Source organism: Perissodus microlepis, chromosome 12, assembly GCF_051167445.1.
Source record: "Perissodus microlepis isolate ML-2025 ecotype Zambia chromosome 12, ASM5116744v1, whole genome shotgun sequence".
In the NCBI taxonomy this organism is placed as follows: domain Eukaryota; kingdom Metazoa; phylum Chordata; class Actinopteri; order Cichliformes; family Cichlidae; genus Perissodus; species Perissodus microlepis.
The window spans coordinates 5,324,635-5,343,807 of NC_140472.1; the positions used below are offsets into that span (position 1 = coordinate 5,324,635).

The following is a 19,173-nucleotide window of genomic DNA, read 5'->3' on the forward strand; positions in this document are numbered from 1 at the left end:
AGAAAGAAGGGCGCCGATTGGCTGCAGAGATGTCGCGGTGATATCACTTTTCTCCAAAAAAATACAGAACAACAGCGCTGAGGTACTACAAAATTTGGTATCGAAGTGATACAAAGTGAATACAGGGCCAGTATCACAGATACCAATATCAATACTGATACTGTTACTTTTAAGACAGCCGATATTGGGTAGGGCAGTGTGTTATGATCTACGAGATGAATCATCATTAGTTTCCAAATTCATAACAGAATTTAATGACCGCTAAATCACTACGATTTTTTACTTTCCACAATACTTAACACAACAAAAGACACCATTCAGCCTTTCATGTGTTTTGAAACGTTGTTAAAATGTGCTATAGGCTATAGATTTAATACATGTGACAGTCAACACAAAAAGGTTTTTTCAAAAAGGACATTTTTTATGGTGCATGTTTGAGGAGGAGGATTTTTTTCCATTTGCATAAAATAATGCAATAAACACCATTCAGTGAGCTACACACTGAACTTAGAGCAGGGGTGTCCAACTCCAGGCCTCAAGGGCCAGTGTAATGCAGGTTTTAGGTGTGTCCTTGATCCAACACAACTTCTTTAAATGGCTAAATTACTTCTTCAACATGTCTTGAAGTTCTTCTGAGGCCTGGTAATGAACTAATCATTTGATTTAGGTGAGCTGACCCAGGGTGATATCTAAAACCTGCAGGACACCGGGCCTTGAGGCCTGGAGTTGGACACCCCTGACTTAGATGATAGAGACAACATATCAATCCTAGTATCAATCTGTTACCAAAACCAGCGTTTTAATCGATGCTATCAATATTTGGATTGATCCGCCTATTTCTACAGTACAGAGATGTTTCAGATATGAACCAAACAATAGGAACGCAATTTCTCAGCCGTTTGTTGATACTTTGCAGATTGTGATTTTTATACAAGGTACAATAGTGTATAAAATTAACTTCAGGCAGGTTCCAAATTTTATCCAACACCTCAATAATAAACAACTCAAACAAGGAAATAAACAAAAGGAAGGAAATAAAGAAAAAGAAACAAACGAAACAAAACAAAAAAACACACATTTTCAAAGATGCTTGGAACAGCCTACCTGGCACTTATAATCCAAATTTCTCCCATTAAACGACTTGTAAACAGTATTGGTGTATGTATGCCCACACTTGATAGCATCGTAGGCCCCCTCTTCTGAGTGATCCTTGCATCACGTGAACATCTATTTATAGAATGATTTCGAAAGTTACGTTTGGTCACGGCGGTATGTGACCAGAAGGATTTGATTGAAGGGCATAGATCAAATGGAAAGACGTGTGGGCAGGTACAGTTATAAGCAGAAATATGTTGCTTTTCACATTCTTTTGTTCTGAAACTGCTCAGACAAAAACTCAGTAAGTCTGGTTCCTATCTTTAAACAATGTTACCACTAGCAACAATAACAAAATATATAATAAGATCAAAACTTCCAAGAGTATATCTGAAGGGAAGAAGTTCCTGTGGTCTCCAGTAAAATGATGGAACAATATCTTACACAGAACTATCACCATGCAAATCTAACTCACATTAACCCAATTCGAAACCTCATATCACACATCTTTTTTTCACTTATTCAGTGCAGATCAGCACCAAAAACTATTTCACATAAATCTTCTTTGCACATGACCACACATGCACAGACAGACACACACATCCACATATGTGCAGTACCACTAAGTGTAATTTTTCTAACAAAACATAGTATGTAAATTATGTTTTATATAGTATGTTATTCTTTTTATCTTATTCTATTCCATTGTTTTCCTTAATTTTTAGTGCTTGTAACTTCGCACTGTCCACTTTCTGCCGTGACCCAACAAATTTCCCACGTGTGGGGCTAATAAATGCTTAAAAATTCAGACCTTCCATACACAAGTGGCACTAATTCAATCCTACACAAAGAAAGCAACAAATGTAAGTGCAGTAAAAGCAGTAAGTAACCACCACATGCCCTATATAGTTTGTAAAAAGCAATGTACACAGATGTTTCAGTACAACACAGGGCAACCTGATTATGCTGAAGTCGGGTTGTGCTCTTTATCCTGCATGCCTCATTATCATTCAATGAAGAAGAACATCTGGAAGTACTGTCCTTTGTTTTGCTCTTGTCTTCCTCCTCCTCTTCCTCCTCTGCACCTTAGATTGTTCGCAGAGAACCATCCATCTTCCATCACCTCATTAGCAACACTTGTTGAGTTTTTGCCTACAAGTGAATTGTTGTGAAAATACATTTGAGAGTGTTTGAAGCAGTATTGCATCAGGAGCATATATACTGTTTTAGTGTTTACTTACATAACTTGGTCAGCTTTCGGAGCTTTGTTGCTAAAGAACAAACTCTGGCTCTCTATACCATGAGCTCAGTGTCCTAAGGCAACTTAATGAATCTCATTATTCTGGGAAAAACTTTACTCGCTTTCATCTCATTAAAACAGATTGTATCATGAAACACTTTTGATGCACTGCAGATGGCAAAAGTAAACATTACCACAGCACAGATGTTATATCTTAGACCCAACAACTCAGAGTAGTTAATGAATCTCACAGTGGTTACATTTTATTGACCTCCATCTCCCTGATATGTGAGTTTTATTGTTGAATCAAGGATTTTGGTGTCAGATGTTTGCTGCCTTTATAATGCCGTGTAGTATATTTTATCACGAATTTGCTGTGGTGTGACTTTTTGTTTAAAATTCACCTTTCAGCAAATTAACTGGTGTACGAAGGAATTCAATTTTCTGGGTGTGTATTATAATGAGTAAATTATATAATTATAATGAGTTTGCAGAGGATTTGTTTTCTCGGATAACAAAGACTGTTCTGGAAACACACACACACACACACACACACACACACACACACACACACACACACACACATACAGTTAAATCCTTGCCTTAGGTTTACTTTGTATATTTAATAGTTGCTGCTGTGATTTATTGATCATCCTAAAAGTGCAATTTCTCAAAGGGTAGCTGTCAGTTTTTCTCTGACTGGCAAAACACTGAAAAACACAGGAAATATAACTGAAAAAAACACCATTCCTCCATTTTCATACAGCTTACTCAGATTCTTTCGGTGCAGACTTGCGGAGACCTTCCTTACCCCTAATGTTTGAAGTTTTTATTTTTAAGATTTGTATTTGATTTAATCTGTTTCTCAGCTCTCCTTCATACTGCAATTTGCCATCTACAGGATTACACCCAGGAAGTGCTAATTCGCTCCAGGATCTTCTAGACCTGCTTTTATGGTCAGGTGAGAGGAGTATTATAAAAATAACAATGACTTAAATTTGTATAGGGCCTTTCAAGAAACCCAAGAACACTTTACACATGAATAGCAACGAAAAAAAGGCTGTACGTTAAGGGTTTTGTTGAAGACAGGTTGATTCTCTTGATACAATTAGACATGGTTGTTTACTGTTAAACACTCTAACCATTAAGGAAACTATCCATCCATCTTCTTCCGATTATCCAGGGCCGGGACTTGGGGGGCAGCAGCCCAAGCAGAGAAGCCCAGTTCTCCCTCTCCCCAGCCACCTCCTTCAGCTTGTCCGGGGGAACATCAAGGCGTTCCCAGGCCAGCCGAGAGATGTAATCTCTCCAGCGTGTCCTGGGTCTGCCCTGGGGCCTCCTCCCAGTGGGACACTGGGTCCTTTCGATGTGAAGGAGCAGCGGCTCTACTCTGAGCCCCTCCCAAATAGCCGAACTTCTCACCCTATCTCTAAGGGAGAGGCCAGCCACCCTTCAGAGGAAGCTAATTTCCGCCGCTTGTATCCACAATCTCGTTCTTTCCGTCACTACCCACAGCTCGTGACCATAGGTGAGGGTAGAGACGTAGACCAACCGGTAAATTGAGAGCTTGAGACAGAATATATACAATTATACTTATGAAAATAGAGTTAAAAGTCCAAAATCTATGCCCTACGTTAAATTTTACAAAGCCATTTAGTGGACCAGATTGGAGCCTTTCCTAGGCCAATTATGGCCCCCAGGCCTTATATTTGACACCTTTGCTGTAAACTTATTAAATATAAACAAAGAGGGGTGCTCTTTTCATATGGGATGTTATGCCTTGGTTTTTAGTGGTCTAATTCACTTATGGTCAAATTAGACTGTCTGTGGCCCGTGAAGTAAAAGGCGGTTACTTCCTTTGTTTTAGACTCTCTTAGCAGTACAAGTCATGTGCTCAGTCCTGCTGAGTCACCAATCCCTGATGCAGTTTTATTGGATATCTCCCATCACTCTGCAAGAAAATAGGACTAGATACATTAAGTACAGTTTATACTCGCGATCTGCCTATTTTCTCTTCCGATGGGAGAATAAAGGACATAGATATGTGCTTCTCTGAGTGAATGAAGACCAAAAAAAGACTGCAGCAAATCAGGATTCATGCTTACACTTACCTGCTTTCACAGAGAAATTTGATGAAAAACATAGTTATGGATCGAACATGTGATGAATGACTTGTGGGGCGAGTGTCCCTTCCCCTGTTGAAATGGGCTGTTGGACTGGAGGACTCTAGTCTTTTCTTATAGTGAAAATAGCTTATTGTAATTATCCACTGTCGAGTGCAGCAGTTAAATACACTGAAGTATGACAGGCCTCACAGCGTTTTGTTGAAAAGCTTAAACCAGCCCAGAGTCACAGGCCTTCCTATTTAACAAGCTAATTTCTGAGTGTTTCCAAGCCTAACATTAGTATAAAGACAAGCACATAATTGTTTGCCTTAAAAAAGAAATCTAAAGCTTGAATATAATCAAGCTTTAGATTCCTCTAAAGGGACTTTTATCAAACCTGTTATTTACTCGGGCTGTATTTTCCTTAGAGTTTTCATATCTTAAAAAGGTTAACCGTTAATTGCAGTGCTTGGTTGTAATGACAAAGTTATCAACTGAAAGAAAAAATAAGAATTCCCAGAAAGCTGATTGTGTTCACCCGAACGTTGTATTTTCAGTTGTCTTAGAAAATAATAATGAATTAATTTTAAAAATAACCATTTTCATTCTACATTCTAGGGAATTGCGTACATTTACAGATCATTTACAATCTTTTCACATAATGGCATGTAGACCATGGTGGTTGATGAGAAGCCTACAGGAAGTTAAAGTTTTTAAATTGCACAAATGTTCATTTAGAGATAAATAGCTTTCTATTATATTGTATATTATGTTATACTGTGTGATAGACATGTAACCTATCCAGTGTACATCACTGGCAGCTGGGATAGCCAGCACCATCCTGAATATCTCACAGGACTGTTTTCATGGTGTGAAACAGGGATCTCAGTATGATTTTCTGTCATTTATTAAAGATTTGCCAAAACCCCCCAAAAAAGAGTTTAAACAGCTGAGAAGAATTATGTGGCTATACTTGTGAAAGTTCCTCTTTATGTGAAGAAAGTAGAAGCTTTGAGAAAAACTTAACTGGGATTTGACTGTTGGAGGTGAAAGAGCATCTGAAACTTTTAATTTACATGAACAATGGGAACCGGCAGAAAAATCCTCCCAGAAAAGCAGCTGTGGAGGTGGAGGAGTTAAAGCAGGCAGGAGACATCTGACATTAAGCTGAAGGTTTGCTTAAGCCAGTGTACAGTTGTCTGACTTGCCCTAAAGACAATAAAGGTGTGAACATGAAAGCAATTTGTAAAATCTGAAAAGATATGTTTTGATGTGACACACTGTCAGAATGGAGCTTTAATTGAGTATGTTTTTATTTTAAACGTCTCCCTGGTGTGAGAAAAGCAGGCCTCTATTAATTCTCCAGACTACTGTTTAAAAAGCCATTGTGTGGATTTCAGCAGTGAAATGTTTTTATATTTGAGGGAGATAACAACAGATCGCTTGTTGACATATTAACAAGCAACCTGTTGTGTGAATAATGCCATCAGTAATGGGTCATGGTAGTGATCAGACACCAAAATAAAGCTATGGAAGTGTGAAGGAGGCACTTATTTCTCAGACAGGGATGTTCTTTCTGGCTTAAAATGACTTGATCATCATGGATATGTTTGGCAAATATCTTTTTTTTTCTGTTTGATGTTTTGCTTATGTTGGAAAAAGGACTGAAGTCAACTGGATTTATGAAGGACTATATATGAAGAAATTACCAAGTTTGCAAGTAGCTTTATGACTCTGTGTTATTGTACCTAAAGTATATTCAACCAGCCTATGAATATCTTGATAGCACTATTATGTTAAATTCATTGTAATATCTGCTTCCCACTTGGTCACTCTTAAATAATAAACTTTTAATGTCAGTGAGACTTTCCCCTGGTAAATAAAGGATATATAAAAGTCCATTTACCCCAAACTGATAGCGGCTTCTATGGCTACGTTCACACTGCAGGCGAAAGCGCATCAAATCCGATTTTTTTCCTTTGTGACAGGAATGTTCTTTCCTGCTCAAAATTCCTTTTTTTTCAGTGTGGAAAATACCGGAAGTCCTTTTTGGCACAACACCTGACTCTAATTAAAACCCTCCTGACACAGGTGTGATCCTCCGCCACGCCAGAGGCCTCTCGCTGTTCTCTTTTACATGGCGCCACGATAAAGAATTAAATCGACCAGGTGGTAGCTTATTTTTATCAAACGGTACTCGTTAAAATGAAGGTACCGGAGGAGGAATCCATGAGTGACATTTTGAAGCGTCTGACGGGCGAGTCCGCGCTCCCTGTCTACTGCAACATCGAGAAGTTCAAACGAGGACGGGACAATTTATACTTCGTGGCCGAGGACTTCAGCGAAACTGTGAAAAAACGAGAGTTGGTCAACGCCAAGGAACGAATGAGAGTGAGTGTTTTAAAAAGTAACTTGTAACCACAAATGAAGGATTTTAAGCCATTTTCACTGTGTTGAATGCAATATAGCCAAATTTGCCAAACATTTAATTTTAGAATTGCGGTCTGAGTTCATTAAATTAGCTTAAAATAAGCTACAAATATGCATCCACCTTTGGTCCTAGAGCCAAAAAACGCCCCATTGAAAACCATTATAAACGCTATTTTTCATTACACGATCATTATAACTAAATGTAGTGCCATCCTCCAAGTGAGGGTGACACTTTGGAGTCCGGGCCTTAAAATTTTAATTTTTTTAGTTGTCCACCAGGTGGCGCCCTTTTTCATATTTCAGCATTGAACGAACTCAAGCCAAAAATTCAGATTTTGAGCGTGTCTTTCTGCTTTAAAAAGTGGGGGGAAAAGAGTGGTGTTGTGTGTCACTATCAATGACCTTTATATTTAACAAAAAAATAAAGGTCTTTATGCCTAAAAAAACAAACAAAAAAAACCAACAAAAAACAACAACGCTTTTTTCGAAAGTATTTTCTCTCAGACGGCCACACTCCAATACAAACAAATTAAATATAAAAGCAAGGACTAAAAGCAAATTAGATTTTATTTTCCCCTTCAAAATCATTTTTTAAATACAGCTGAGGTTGAATGACCTATGACCCGGAAGTAGTCATTGATGGAAAGCTAAGACACCGCATTTCTAAATAGACGCGCATTGAGCAGAAAACGGAGATGCTCTCGTCTCACACTGTTAATGGATCATGTAGCGACACCAATTATCTGCAAATTGTGAGCGAAGAGGAGATCGATGGGAACAGCCATTGGAGGATTTCGACAAACTGGCAGACAATGACTAGGCTCCGGATGCTCCAGCGTACAGGTCTGACTCGCCGTGTGCCAAAGTGCGCACAGAAACACTTTCGCTGTCTTGAGTACGAAAAGTGCTGATGTTTTCGTTTGAAAAAGTGAAAAATAAGTATCGTTACATTACCATTGAGTTTGGGGGTTACAACAAAAAATTATATTTTTAAATCTTAAGGTGGCACGTTGACGTCATGACGACTTCCTTCCTGTCTATGCCCTTGTTGTTGCGCTCCAGTTGTTTACCTACTTTTCGCTCTGTTTACAGCCCCAAGCCACCAGACGCACAACTTTCCCGATTCCCAGCAACATAAATGTTTATGTTCATCCTTGTAAAATAAATGTTTTTCTGGTTCAAAGTGATCTTGTATTGTTAGACATTTTTTTTAATTTTATTTTAGAACAAGGTAATAAGCATTTAGTGTAAGCAAAACATGATAAACCTGATATGGCACTATATGACATTTAGTGTGCTTCTGCCAAAAAATAGTAATGTATCAAAATGAATGTCAGTTGTAATCTTTGGACCATCCAAAGGCCTAATTATAATAACAATCAAATATTACTTCAAAAGTATTTTATGGAAAATATAAAAAAGGCTAAAAAACCAGTGCGCTCATGTAACGAAACTTGGATTTAAAGGGTTAAAACTCCCGAAATATAATTAAAACGTTATATGAATATTTCAGGGAGAAGTAGTTTTAAAAGACTAAGTGGAAAAAAATATTAATATATAATATTTTTATAGCACTTTTTATGGTGTGGTCGATTTATAGCTCTAGGACCAAATAAGGATGTTTTTAAGGACCTTTCAAGGGTTAACAGCTCACTCAAGGGGGGAAGCTGTTAGCAACCTCACAGCTAACGATGCTAGCTGGAAAAATAGATACGTTATTGTTCATTTTGGGAATAATTTGCTAATATTTTCTCAAAATAGACTGACGACTTTATTGTCCAAGCAGAATTGCAAGTTTAATCTAAACATTTCGACTCTCAATAAAGCAAATTTTTTTTATTCCCCCCCCCCCCCCAATCTGTGCCACTCCGCCCTACAAGGAGTCCTCGGCTAATGTTTCACACAGAGCTGCATCCCTGAAGCTGCACTACACCAGTAAGGCACATTGTTTGGCGCTGAAGTTCGCTCAAAGGCCTGCATCTTGGTTTTTTAGCAGCTTTGTATTAAGTGCTAAGCATGACCTTTTTCGGAAATCGCTTTATGAATGCATCCTGGCATTAAATGGTCTGAAATGGACTAGATTTTCTTGTAAATGCAGTTCTCCTTCGTTGTTATATTAGAGTTGTTGTTTTTGGATGTCTGAACGATATTATTAGAATGAATAATGATGATAATAATAGCGCTGATATTTGCATAAGTAGACCTGCTGGGGTGCTAAAAGTTTCCTGTGTTTAATTAAAAACTACCTTTTGTATTTCAAAATTGACAAGTCTGTATACAACTCAGTGCTGCTTACGATCAAATAAGTATGAATACAGACCCTGTAAATATTTAGTTTAAACCGGGATTTGTTCCCACAGGGTTAAATTTCTACAAGAGTATCAAATTGTGACAATCGCTCCTGCTTCAAACCCTAGTTTTCAGTGTTTGCTAAAGCACTTCAGCCTCTCTTCGTTGCAGATCAGGAACTTGAATACCATGTTCTCTCGCTTGAAAAGGATGGTGCCACTGATGCGACCAGACCGAAAGCCCAGCAAAGTGGACACACTCAAAGCTGCCACAGAATACATTCGACTGCTGCTTGCAGTTTTGCAGGAAACTGACAGTGTAAGTACTGTGCTCGGCAGGACTCTCTGAAATGACGTGTTGTTTTCCAAGAACAACACTGCCATTTATTGTGAAATGTTGATCTATGTTTTGTTTTCTTTGTTTTTGTTTATTTTAGGATGATGGCAGTGGGACTGATTTCTTAAAGAATGCAATCACCTACAGTCAGACTGAAGGCCTTGGTAGTGACTTTTGGCGAGTGGATGATGTAAGTGGTGTCTGTTTCTTCAGTAAAGTGACGCTGTTGTATCCACCTACTAATGGTGCTAATCCACATTCAGAATGTGCATACATCATTAAATGGAGCGTCACATACATACTAGTGCTTTGGCCTAAGTTCCTGCAGTTTAGTTTTGCATTTGCATGTCTGTTGGGTTGAATTCAGGTTAGTGCGTTAGCCATTAACGCCTATCCCCATTCTTTGCATTGAGAAACTCTTTGCTGTAAGTAAGCCTAACAGCTTCCAGATCATTTATTCTGGCAATATGGCAAGAAGGTCATCACTGCTTCAAGCACTGTCTGTATGATCTGGTGAGAGAGCAAGGACAGCAAGCAGTCCTCTGTCCTTGAAGAAAAGACATCTGCCCAAGATGAAGAATATTCCTCTCCAGAAGATGAGGGGCCAATCTCCAAAGAGGCTGACTGCATCGCCACTGATGATGAGTACTAGCCAGTGCCTGAATCCTCTTCTATTGGGGTTGGGGGGCATGGAGGTGGAGGCCGAGCAGCTGATGGAAAAGAACAAAGGAGCATTTTCTGAGACCGAGGAATCGCGACTGAGTGGATCCCTCATGAAAGGAAAACCGTGTGGGTCCCACTACTGAAGAGAGACTGCTCTACAATCCAGTGCCCACTGGTATCAAACCAGGGCTCACCCTGTATGCAGTTTCCTGCATTAGCAACCTGAGATCTACTTTTGACTTTTTTTTATAACAAAGGAGATCTTTTAGCTGCTGTCCGCCCTTACAAACCTGCACGGGAGGCGAAGGTGTGAGGATTTGAGGATTATAGATGAAGTGGAGATGTGAGCCTAAACCAGAATAAAGCAATACATAGCATGTTGGATGACAACACTGGAAGTTCTCAGGAAGTAAAAAAGGGAAAGGGGTTCAGACTCCAATTGACGGAGGAGCTCCGAGGACAACGTCTTTACTTTGGTCACCTTGGCAGAGGAACTCCTCAGATGAAAACTGGCACAGGGGAAACAACCCAGAGCTTCCTCCCCAGCTCCTCCAGTTGCAACAGAGGAAGATTTTGTTGTCTGTCTTTGGCTTCACCAAAACTACCACGGCAATATCCCACATCCCAAAGCAACGGAGGAATGTGCTTCTTTTGACAGCAACACACAGGGAACAGCAGTCAGTGATGTGGAATAAAGGACGCCTGGAAGCAAGAAGCAATCCTGGACTACAATAGACACAAATACAGCTTAGATAACTTGGAGAGGATGTTGGCACCTCAAGTTTTTGAAGGAAAACTAGCTGCTGGCTCTTTTCTCCAATCTCCTGGATGTCTTGGGATACGATGCCTTTGTCCTGCTGGAAACAACTTCACTGAAGTGGGGGAGTGCTCTACAACCTACAAATGAAGAGTGATCCTGGAAGAGCTGGGGCACATGCTCGTGGCCTCAACAGCTGCAAGACACCCTTGTCCCCGATTCTCAGCCACTTCTGCCATTGATCCCAAGATGCAGTAGTCTGAACCAGAGTGACCCACACCCCACCAAAAAAATGAAGAGAAGGTGCAAAAGGCGCACGTCCAGGATTGGAACAGCAGCCCCTTGCACCAGGTGTACAGGGTGGGCCATTTATATGGATACACCGTAATAAAATGGGAATGGTTGGTGATATTAAAGTCCTGTTTGTGGCACATTAGTATTTGTGAGGGGGGCAAACTCCTCAAGATGGGTGGTGGCCATTTAGAAGTCGGCCGTTGAAACTAAGCACACCATTGTTTTTCTTCTGACATTACCAATAAGTTTGTGTCACATGGCCCTCTTCCTATGGAGAGAAAAACAAAAAAACAAAAGTTGTATCCAAGATGGCCGACTTCTAAATGGCCACCAATTTTATAGCATTTTGTAAACTTAAACAAGGGGTGCCCATTTTTGGCCACGAGCAGGCTGAGAGGGAGTTTTTATGTTTTTGCACTCCCTGCACAAAAATAACAATGCATTATAAGCAGTGTTGATGTGACTCAATTACATGTCCCAGACTCTACTATTAATAATACAAGAAATTCCAGTAGCACTGCAAATATATAAAATTGTGAGCTTTGAGGTTGTCTTCCAGCTAGTGCAGTGGACAAACTGGTGTTTAAAGGGTTAAAAATGTAATAACTATTTTATATTTATGAAAAGAACTGAAGTTAGTTAAAAGCTTTATGCAGAAAAAATGGCAAAAAACCATGAAAATAAAAATTACAGACCTAATCTGTTGGTGGCCACTTTTGGCCACAAAAGCTGGAAGGTTAGTGATTTTGAACAAACCCGGAGGGTTAATACATAATTATTATTTTTTTTTTATTATTTTTTTTTTTTCATAAAGCCGCAAGCAGCAATCAACCATTCAGTCCTGAGCATAACATAAAACTACATCAGCTCACTGTCAAGTGTATAGATATTTATTGCAAAATATTAGCATATTAAATGAAATTATCTGTTAGTGGAGACTTTTCCAGTGTGTTAGGGTGAGCTATCATAACCAACATGAAGTGCAGCTTTTCCAGGAAAGTGCTAAATGAACAGTCACGGGGCTGCAGCTCCATCTGGTGGCAGGGGGCTGCATAAGATTTAAGACGCAACAACTTTCTGGCAATGGCCAACAATTAAAATGTGGAAAATTGGATTAAACGACTAGTACTGACTAGTGACGATTAGTTGTGTAGTAGACTAATTACGCACACTTCTAATTTGTACCCATGAATTTCGTTCAGCTCACTGCTAAATATGGAATGAAGAAAAGTTCTGCAGGCTGAGTGATTTGTGTAATTACAACTGAAATAGCATTTGTCCCTAAGCAGCTCTATAGGCAAACTTTTATATTTATCATTGAACACTACTGGGTTGTTCAGTGTTTTCTAGGAAAAAACAAGCATTTGGAATAAAATCCCCCTCATCAATAAATTAAAGATTAATAAATAATAATTTTCATTACAAATTAAGTTTTGTTTTTTTTTTGTTTTTTTTCTCTCTCCTATTCTTCAAGTGCAGTTCAGTGTATGATTCAAAGTGAAGTGTTAGAGTTATGGCTATGAAAATTGATTTTTGCAGTGACCTTTGAGAGAATAACTTTTTACCATCACATTTGATTGTTGTTCTGGTTTAGTTGGTCTTGCTTTACTGTAGTTGACCAGTCACGGTTCCCAGAAATGAATGTGTTATCTAACTGTGCTCTTTCTCCCTGCCAGTTGCTGAGCATGTCAGAGGAACAAATTGATGATGGATTCACTTTACCCCCTGAACCGGTGGCAGACGATGGAGAGATGACCAGACTGATGTTGCAGCACTGTGTGATGCCAACATACCAGTTCATCATCCAAGTAGCTCCTGATCAGCCTGCGGTAACTCATCAATGTACTTCATGTTTTCAGGGGTCAGTGTTCAGCCTGTCAGTCAAAAAGAGAGGGAACCTCAGTCTGGATTATTCATCTGATTTGAGGCTCACTACTTCTGTATGTTTGTTTGTTTTTTAAGTGCAACAGTGCACACATCTGCAGGTCTATAGCTAAGATTAGAATTTTCAGTTGAGTCCCCCGAGGCAAAACAAAGAACTCTGCTCATGCTGAAATGCAGCAGTGTGCTTGTTGACATGGTGACTCTGGTCACTTTTGACCCCATAGCCTGTACTCCGTCCTCCCTTGGGACACACAGTAGTGGGGTTAAAATAAAGACTAGTAGATAAGTGAAATGAAATCGTGTGTGTGGGTTTTTTTTTTTTTTTTTTTTTGTGTTTTTCCTCACAATGAACATTCGAGCACGAAGCTTCGCGTGCGCGCGTGTGTGTGTGTGGCAATGACCTGCCTCCAATTAACTGACCATTTACCCTATTTAAGGAACATCTGCATTTTAAATTCTACACATGTTCCCCATGACTGTTTTAAATGTGACCTAATTTATAAAAAAAAAAAAAATCTAAAAATGGCATATCTCTAAAATTGGGCAAATAAAACCTCAACACAACACATTACACTGGCATAATTAAACAACTAAGCCAAAATGCACAAGTGGTGTGTGGGGGAAAAACCAAGTACACCCTTCCTGCTTCCAATCGGAATAAAAGGCAAATGGCAGCCAGGCACTGTTAATCGAATACACCTGATTAATTGATCTTCAGGACCTCTATAAGGCAGGAGTTTCTGGTCAAATTACCTCAACTGTTTTGGCATTCTCAACGCAAAAATGAATATAGTACTAAACAGCTGAGGTGTATTGCTACAATCTAAAGGGTGTGCTTTGGAAATGCAGTCCACTAAGGCTACGTTCACACTGCAGGCGAAAGCGCGTCAAATCTGACTTTTTAGACCCTATGCGACTCACATCCGATCATGGTATGACAGTGTGAACGGCACAAATCCAATATTTTCAAATCCGACCTGGGTCACTTTCGTATGTGGTACTGAATCCGATACATATCTGATGTTTTAGAAAGCGACTGCTGTGTGAACGGTCAAGTCGCATTAAATCCGTCTTTTACGTCACTGACACAAGACAGACGCCAATTATCAGCGCCAGAGAAGACATCGTGAACGCTTCCTGGACATCCAGTGAAACTGTTGGGAAGACAACGTTGGAGAAATGTGAACATTTTATTTGTACTGTATAATCTGCAGATTCTGATAAAATCTGCAACTGTCCTTTGAAGCACCGCTCCTCTCTAAAACAGCAATAAGGATAATTATCAGGCCATATGTAAATAACAAAATGTATAACTTAAAACAAAACTGCGAAACGTAAAGTCCGAAACAAGCCTTTATATTAAGGCCATCAGTCAAACAATACTGTTTGCTCTGGGTTAAAACAGAGCGCGTTTGTGTGTGTGTGTGTGTGTGTGTGAGACGTCTTCTTTTGTGCATGCGGCCGCTTTGAGCGTTCACACTAGAGCACGTTTGCTGTCACATTTTATTTGTAGTGTGAACAAGCAGACAAAATCCGATTTGATCAAAAAATCGGAATTGAGCATTAAGACCTGCAGTGTGAACGTAGCCTAAGTGTGCTCACAACAGTCTCGTAGCTGTGGTGTTGCTCCCTCAGGGCTGACTCTATTAACTTTAAGGTACAGAGCTGTTCTGTTGAGAACTGGCTTATATGCAGGTAACACTGGCAGTTATTATATGATCAGATCGGTCCTGGTGGGTGTATGGATTTTGTATTTGTGTGGACATGGTCCAGTGCATTCTTGTCTGTTGTAGGAAATCAGGGGTTTATTGTAATTTTTTTTTTTTCATTAATCAAGTTGCATACAGAATTTACCCTGCTATATCAGTGTGTCACTCAGTGACAGCTGGAGTAACCTTTCAGAAGGAAGACGGGCAATGTTTATGCAGTTCTTGGAAGACGAACCCTGCAAACAATAGGCAATCGCATGTTTAATTCCACGAATGATCTGGCAGAAACATTCTTCAATTACAGCTGACAATCGGCGCACGGCATTTGATTGTCTTCTGAGTAGTGCCAACATCTGAAAGGTTCAAGCAGTCCCGATAAGTGCCCGAGCATCATGAAATTTCCCCTTGTGGGACTAATAAAGGTATATCATATCAAATCAAAACAAAATCTGATTGGATAATTTAGGTGAAGAGGTTTAGATAACGCCAGAGCGAGCGTTTTATCCCCGCACTTATGTCATTATGCTGTACACAGAACTATTGTGACAAGCAGACTTCAGTTTTCAGTGTTTGTGCATCAAATTATGAACATATAATCCTCCTGGACTGTAAGAATGAAAAGTTGACTTTTATCCAGCAGAGGAAATGCTTAACATTGTAAGGACTTGAACATTAACTTTTTGTTTTGTCTTCCAACAGACATCTCAACCTTGCTAAGCAGTGTTTACAACAGCTGATGTGGCCTGATATTGGACACCTGCCAGGTTTGCATTTTGAACACAAATATTAAATCAGTTTACAGAAATGCAAGTGATGAAATGTTGGTGGGATCAGAATTTAATGATCAAGAATGTAATTGACTGCAGATCAAATCAAGTTAGTAAATGCCCTGAATGATGATTAAATATCATTATTCTTGCTTTACTATTCTAAAAATATATGTGAAGTACAAAATTACTCAGAATGTGTACAAATGTTGCTCTCATGTGGTCTGAATGAGCATCTCAGAATGATTAAGGGTGTGAGTACTACTTTTATATTCTAATTGGGCCTGATTTCATAGAATCTTTGCGTGTAATTGCATGTAATGATGTAATTGCCCTTCTTTTAATTTCTTTTTTCTTCTCTCAAAACACTGGATGTGCATCACATAAAGTAGTCTATAGTTGAGTCTTTTTAAAAGTGTTGTTGCACTGCCCTCTGGTGGAGCATCCACTGTCTAATCTGTAGTTTCTGTTTCACCTCTGACCAGGGTACTAAAAATACCAGATTAGCTGCCGTTTGCATTGCCGATTTCTGATTCCTGAATGTGAATTAAGGCTTCCTACAGAAACTTTTATTTAAATGGCTCATAGTTTTAAGCGGACATTCTAGCCAACGCAACAGCTTCCTTTGAGCACTCGTGCTTCTACAAGTGGTGTGACGCAGCGCCACACAGGAGTTATTCTCACATCACTGCTGTGAATAGAACTCCAAAAAGGATGTATTAGAACTGTTTAAGAATTGATGGATAATGTTGAATTACTCACTTTAGTCTACTAGAGGACTTGATTTTGTTGTGTTAAAACATGAAGATGTAAAGCATGTAGTATGTGCTTGTTATCCTTCATATAACATAAATGATAAACAACACTGATTAAACACATACATTTAAAGGGAATTTTAAGATTAAATGAACTAAAACAGTTGAGTTAATAAGTGTTTGGGCTTCGTACTCTTGGCTCTTTACGTGTCCAAAGTTGACTATAACTCGAGTGACCTCGACCTGAAGGTCAGAGGTCAACTTGAGAATAAGGTATAGAGGCTGATGTACACCACTGGCTGCTGCCAGGATTTTTATACATACTCCTCCATTTTCAGGGGATTAAAAGTAATTGGACTCCTGAAGTTGATAGGAAGGATAATGACATAATTATTTCAATGGTCAAGAGAACCCAAATTCTTAAAATCATGAACGCACTCGAACAGGTAGACAGATCATTGTCAAGAGACATGTTTGTGAATGTAAAGTCTCTATGTTCACAAACGATCCTGGTTTCACTCAAGAACAGGAAGCACAGGTTTGACTTTGCTAGGATACAACTGAAAGAGCCTGATCGTTGTACACATGAAACTAAAGTTAACATGTAACAATTTGAGAGAAACGTGTCAGCATACAGTCTATAAAACGTGTAGGTAATGTTTTTATATGGCTCATGTGTGGATGCCAGTGAAGCAGTCACTGATGATGTGAATGCTGATAGAAGCAGGGTGAAATGTGAAGCGTACAGACAGGGCTCTAGTTTAACTTTTTTTTTTTTTTTTTTCTTCAACCGCATCGCTTAACACCGCAGCTTTACATGTTCACTCCATACAGACAATATTGATTTGTAAATGATTAACTAACAATCTCGTCAACACAAGTTCCTTATTTGGAGCACATTTCTACAAGACAGATAAGTTACCGTATTTTTTATTTTTATTTTTGGACCATAAGGCACATTAAGCGAAACAAAACAGATAAGTAAACTTTAGTCAACTCATTCTTCTTGCTTCCTCTACTTCCGTACCATTGATTCATTAATGTCTCGCAGCTGCGTTTACACACATTATATTTAAGCATGCTATGCATTATTCTGAGGCTCCTGACTACTGTGGCCGTAATGCTCCGACAATCTACAAAGCGTTGTGGCTTTGTAGCTTAGCAAAGTCGTACTAAAACATTTTGACAGATTTTTGAGCGCCGTGTCCCACATAAAACCGGTTTGCAGTCAGTAAGCACAACCAGAATTCATAAGGCGCACTTTTGAGAAAATGAAAGGATTTTAAGTGCACCTTATAGTCCGAAAAATACGGCACTGAAAAGGTCTTGTGCTTAAAGAGCTTCACTGAGCTGAAATTTAAACTTAAAATGTCTCAACATATATAAAATAAAAAAAGTCAAAATTAAAAGTGCCTCAAAGGCTTCGAACTGAACATCTCAGTATCTGAACATCTTACCTTGGGCATGGGCGTCTGAGAGGTTCTGCCCTTGACTATCTCTGGTTTAGACCATGATATGGGCATAATGTGTCTGTTGTTGACCACAGAGACTTTCTGAGTTGCGGAAACTTTTTTCTCTTCGGGGTACTCAAAGGGCTGGTTATGTTACAAACTGGGGGCTGTGTGAGCTTAATGTGGTGAGGCTTGGTATTCACACTCCGCTCCTAAATATGTTGAAAAAAATGTGGGTAAATCGCTCGTTTACAGCGTTGAAAACAAAAACGTGCACAGAGCTGTGCATGAAATGAAGCCCCAAAGAATTTGTGTTGAATTGGTTATTATTGAATTACTCAAATTGTTGCAGCCTGAATAGGCAAACATGTTTCTAGTGATTGATAAATGGTATGAAGGAAACCAAGTTGTTGAGTGTTGTAATTTTTCTTTTTAGGGTCCTGTTGCTTTGAAGAAAAGGATTGTTTTGAAGAAAGCAGACTTTCATTTGTGGTGTTTTAACCTTTTGGGGGTTTTTTTGTTGAAGTAAATGTTTTGATTCTCATTTTACAGATTGTATCCTTGGCAGCCTTAAAATGTAAAAGGAACTTTGTTTTTGTAATTTCACTTATGAAATGAATTGTTTTCTGTGTAGGCCTATTAGAAGCCTGTTATATACAACACTTGTTGTAAGTGTCATGTAAATGTTAAACTCATGTTAGTGTTCAAGAATGTTTTCTTTGGGGGGGGAAAAAGACTTAATTAACAGAATGAATTTGTCACACTGCTGTCACTTGTTAATGTTATTAAATACAAGTGGAAATGTGAAAATGCATGAAAAATTAAAGACTGTAGTTCTATTTCCTTTTGTTTTGATTCGGCTTTAAATTTAAAAAAAAAAAAGCTAGTTTTGTTCAGATGTTTATATTTTCTAAACCCAGCAGTAGAAAATTTTAAAGCTTCATACACTTCAGTTCACTTATTAGGACAATTACGGTTCAAAAGACCTGATGAAAACTGACCAGGTCTCTGCAGTTCAAGAGTAAACAGACTTTAAAGATTTAAAAGCCTGTGTGGAAAGGCAACGTGACCCCATGATTGCTGAAAAAGATCTTTAGAAACATTTAGAGAAACTGATACTGTTCTGCTTTTCAAGTCTACATGAAGAACGTCACTTGAACCCTCATCTGCAGTCTGCAAAGCAACATCAGCAGTTTTGTCGGCACAACCTAGCAACTAATTGGAAACTAATGATTACCAATTGACTATTTTTGTGTAGCTCGGTGTACAGAAAGTTGGTGTGTGTCTAGTTTGTATTAGGTTTTATGTCATTTGATGTAATCGTTGTAGCTGGGTGTTCTTCAGCAGCCATATCATCACTTTCCTTGGGCGGGTTTGAGTAGGTGGATACATTTCGGG

General features: G+C 39.0%; 1 protein-coding gene across 4 annotated transcripts; it reads left to right on the plus strand.

Moving 5' to 3' along the window:
* The first annotated feature begins 6,549 nt into the window (after positions 1-6,549).
* On the plus strand, positions 6,550-18,630 carry figla (folliculogenesis specific bHLH transcription factor). Of its 4 annotated transcripts, none has more exons than XM_084946290.1 (6): positions 6,550-6,831; positions 9,331-9,477; positions 9,596-9,685; positions 12,886-13,070; positions 15,502-15,566; positions 18,212-18,630. In XM_084946290.1, exons 1-6 carry the CDS (start codon positions 6,646-6,648, stop codon positions 18,274-18,276), a joined length of 738 nt encoding a protein of 245 aa, XP_084802416.1. In that variant the 5' UTR covers positions 6,550-6,645; the 3' UTR covers positions 18,277-18,630. The 4 variants fall into 4 exon arrangements, with proteins under 4 accessions (XP_084802416.1, XP_084802417.1, XP_084802418.1 ...); XM_084946291.1 differs by having other exon boundaries at positions 12,886-13,038; XM_084946292.1 differs by having other exon boundaries at positions 6,729-6,831; positions 9,369-9,477.
* The last annotated feature ends 543 nt before the right edge of the window (positions 18,631-19,173 follow it).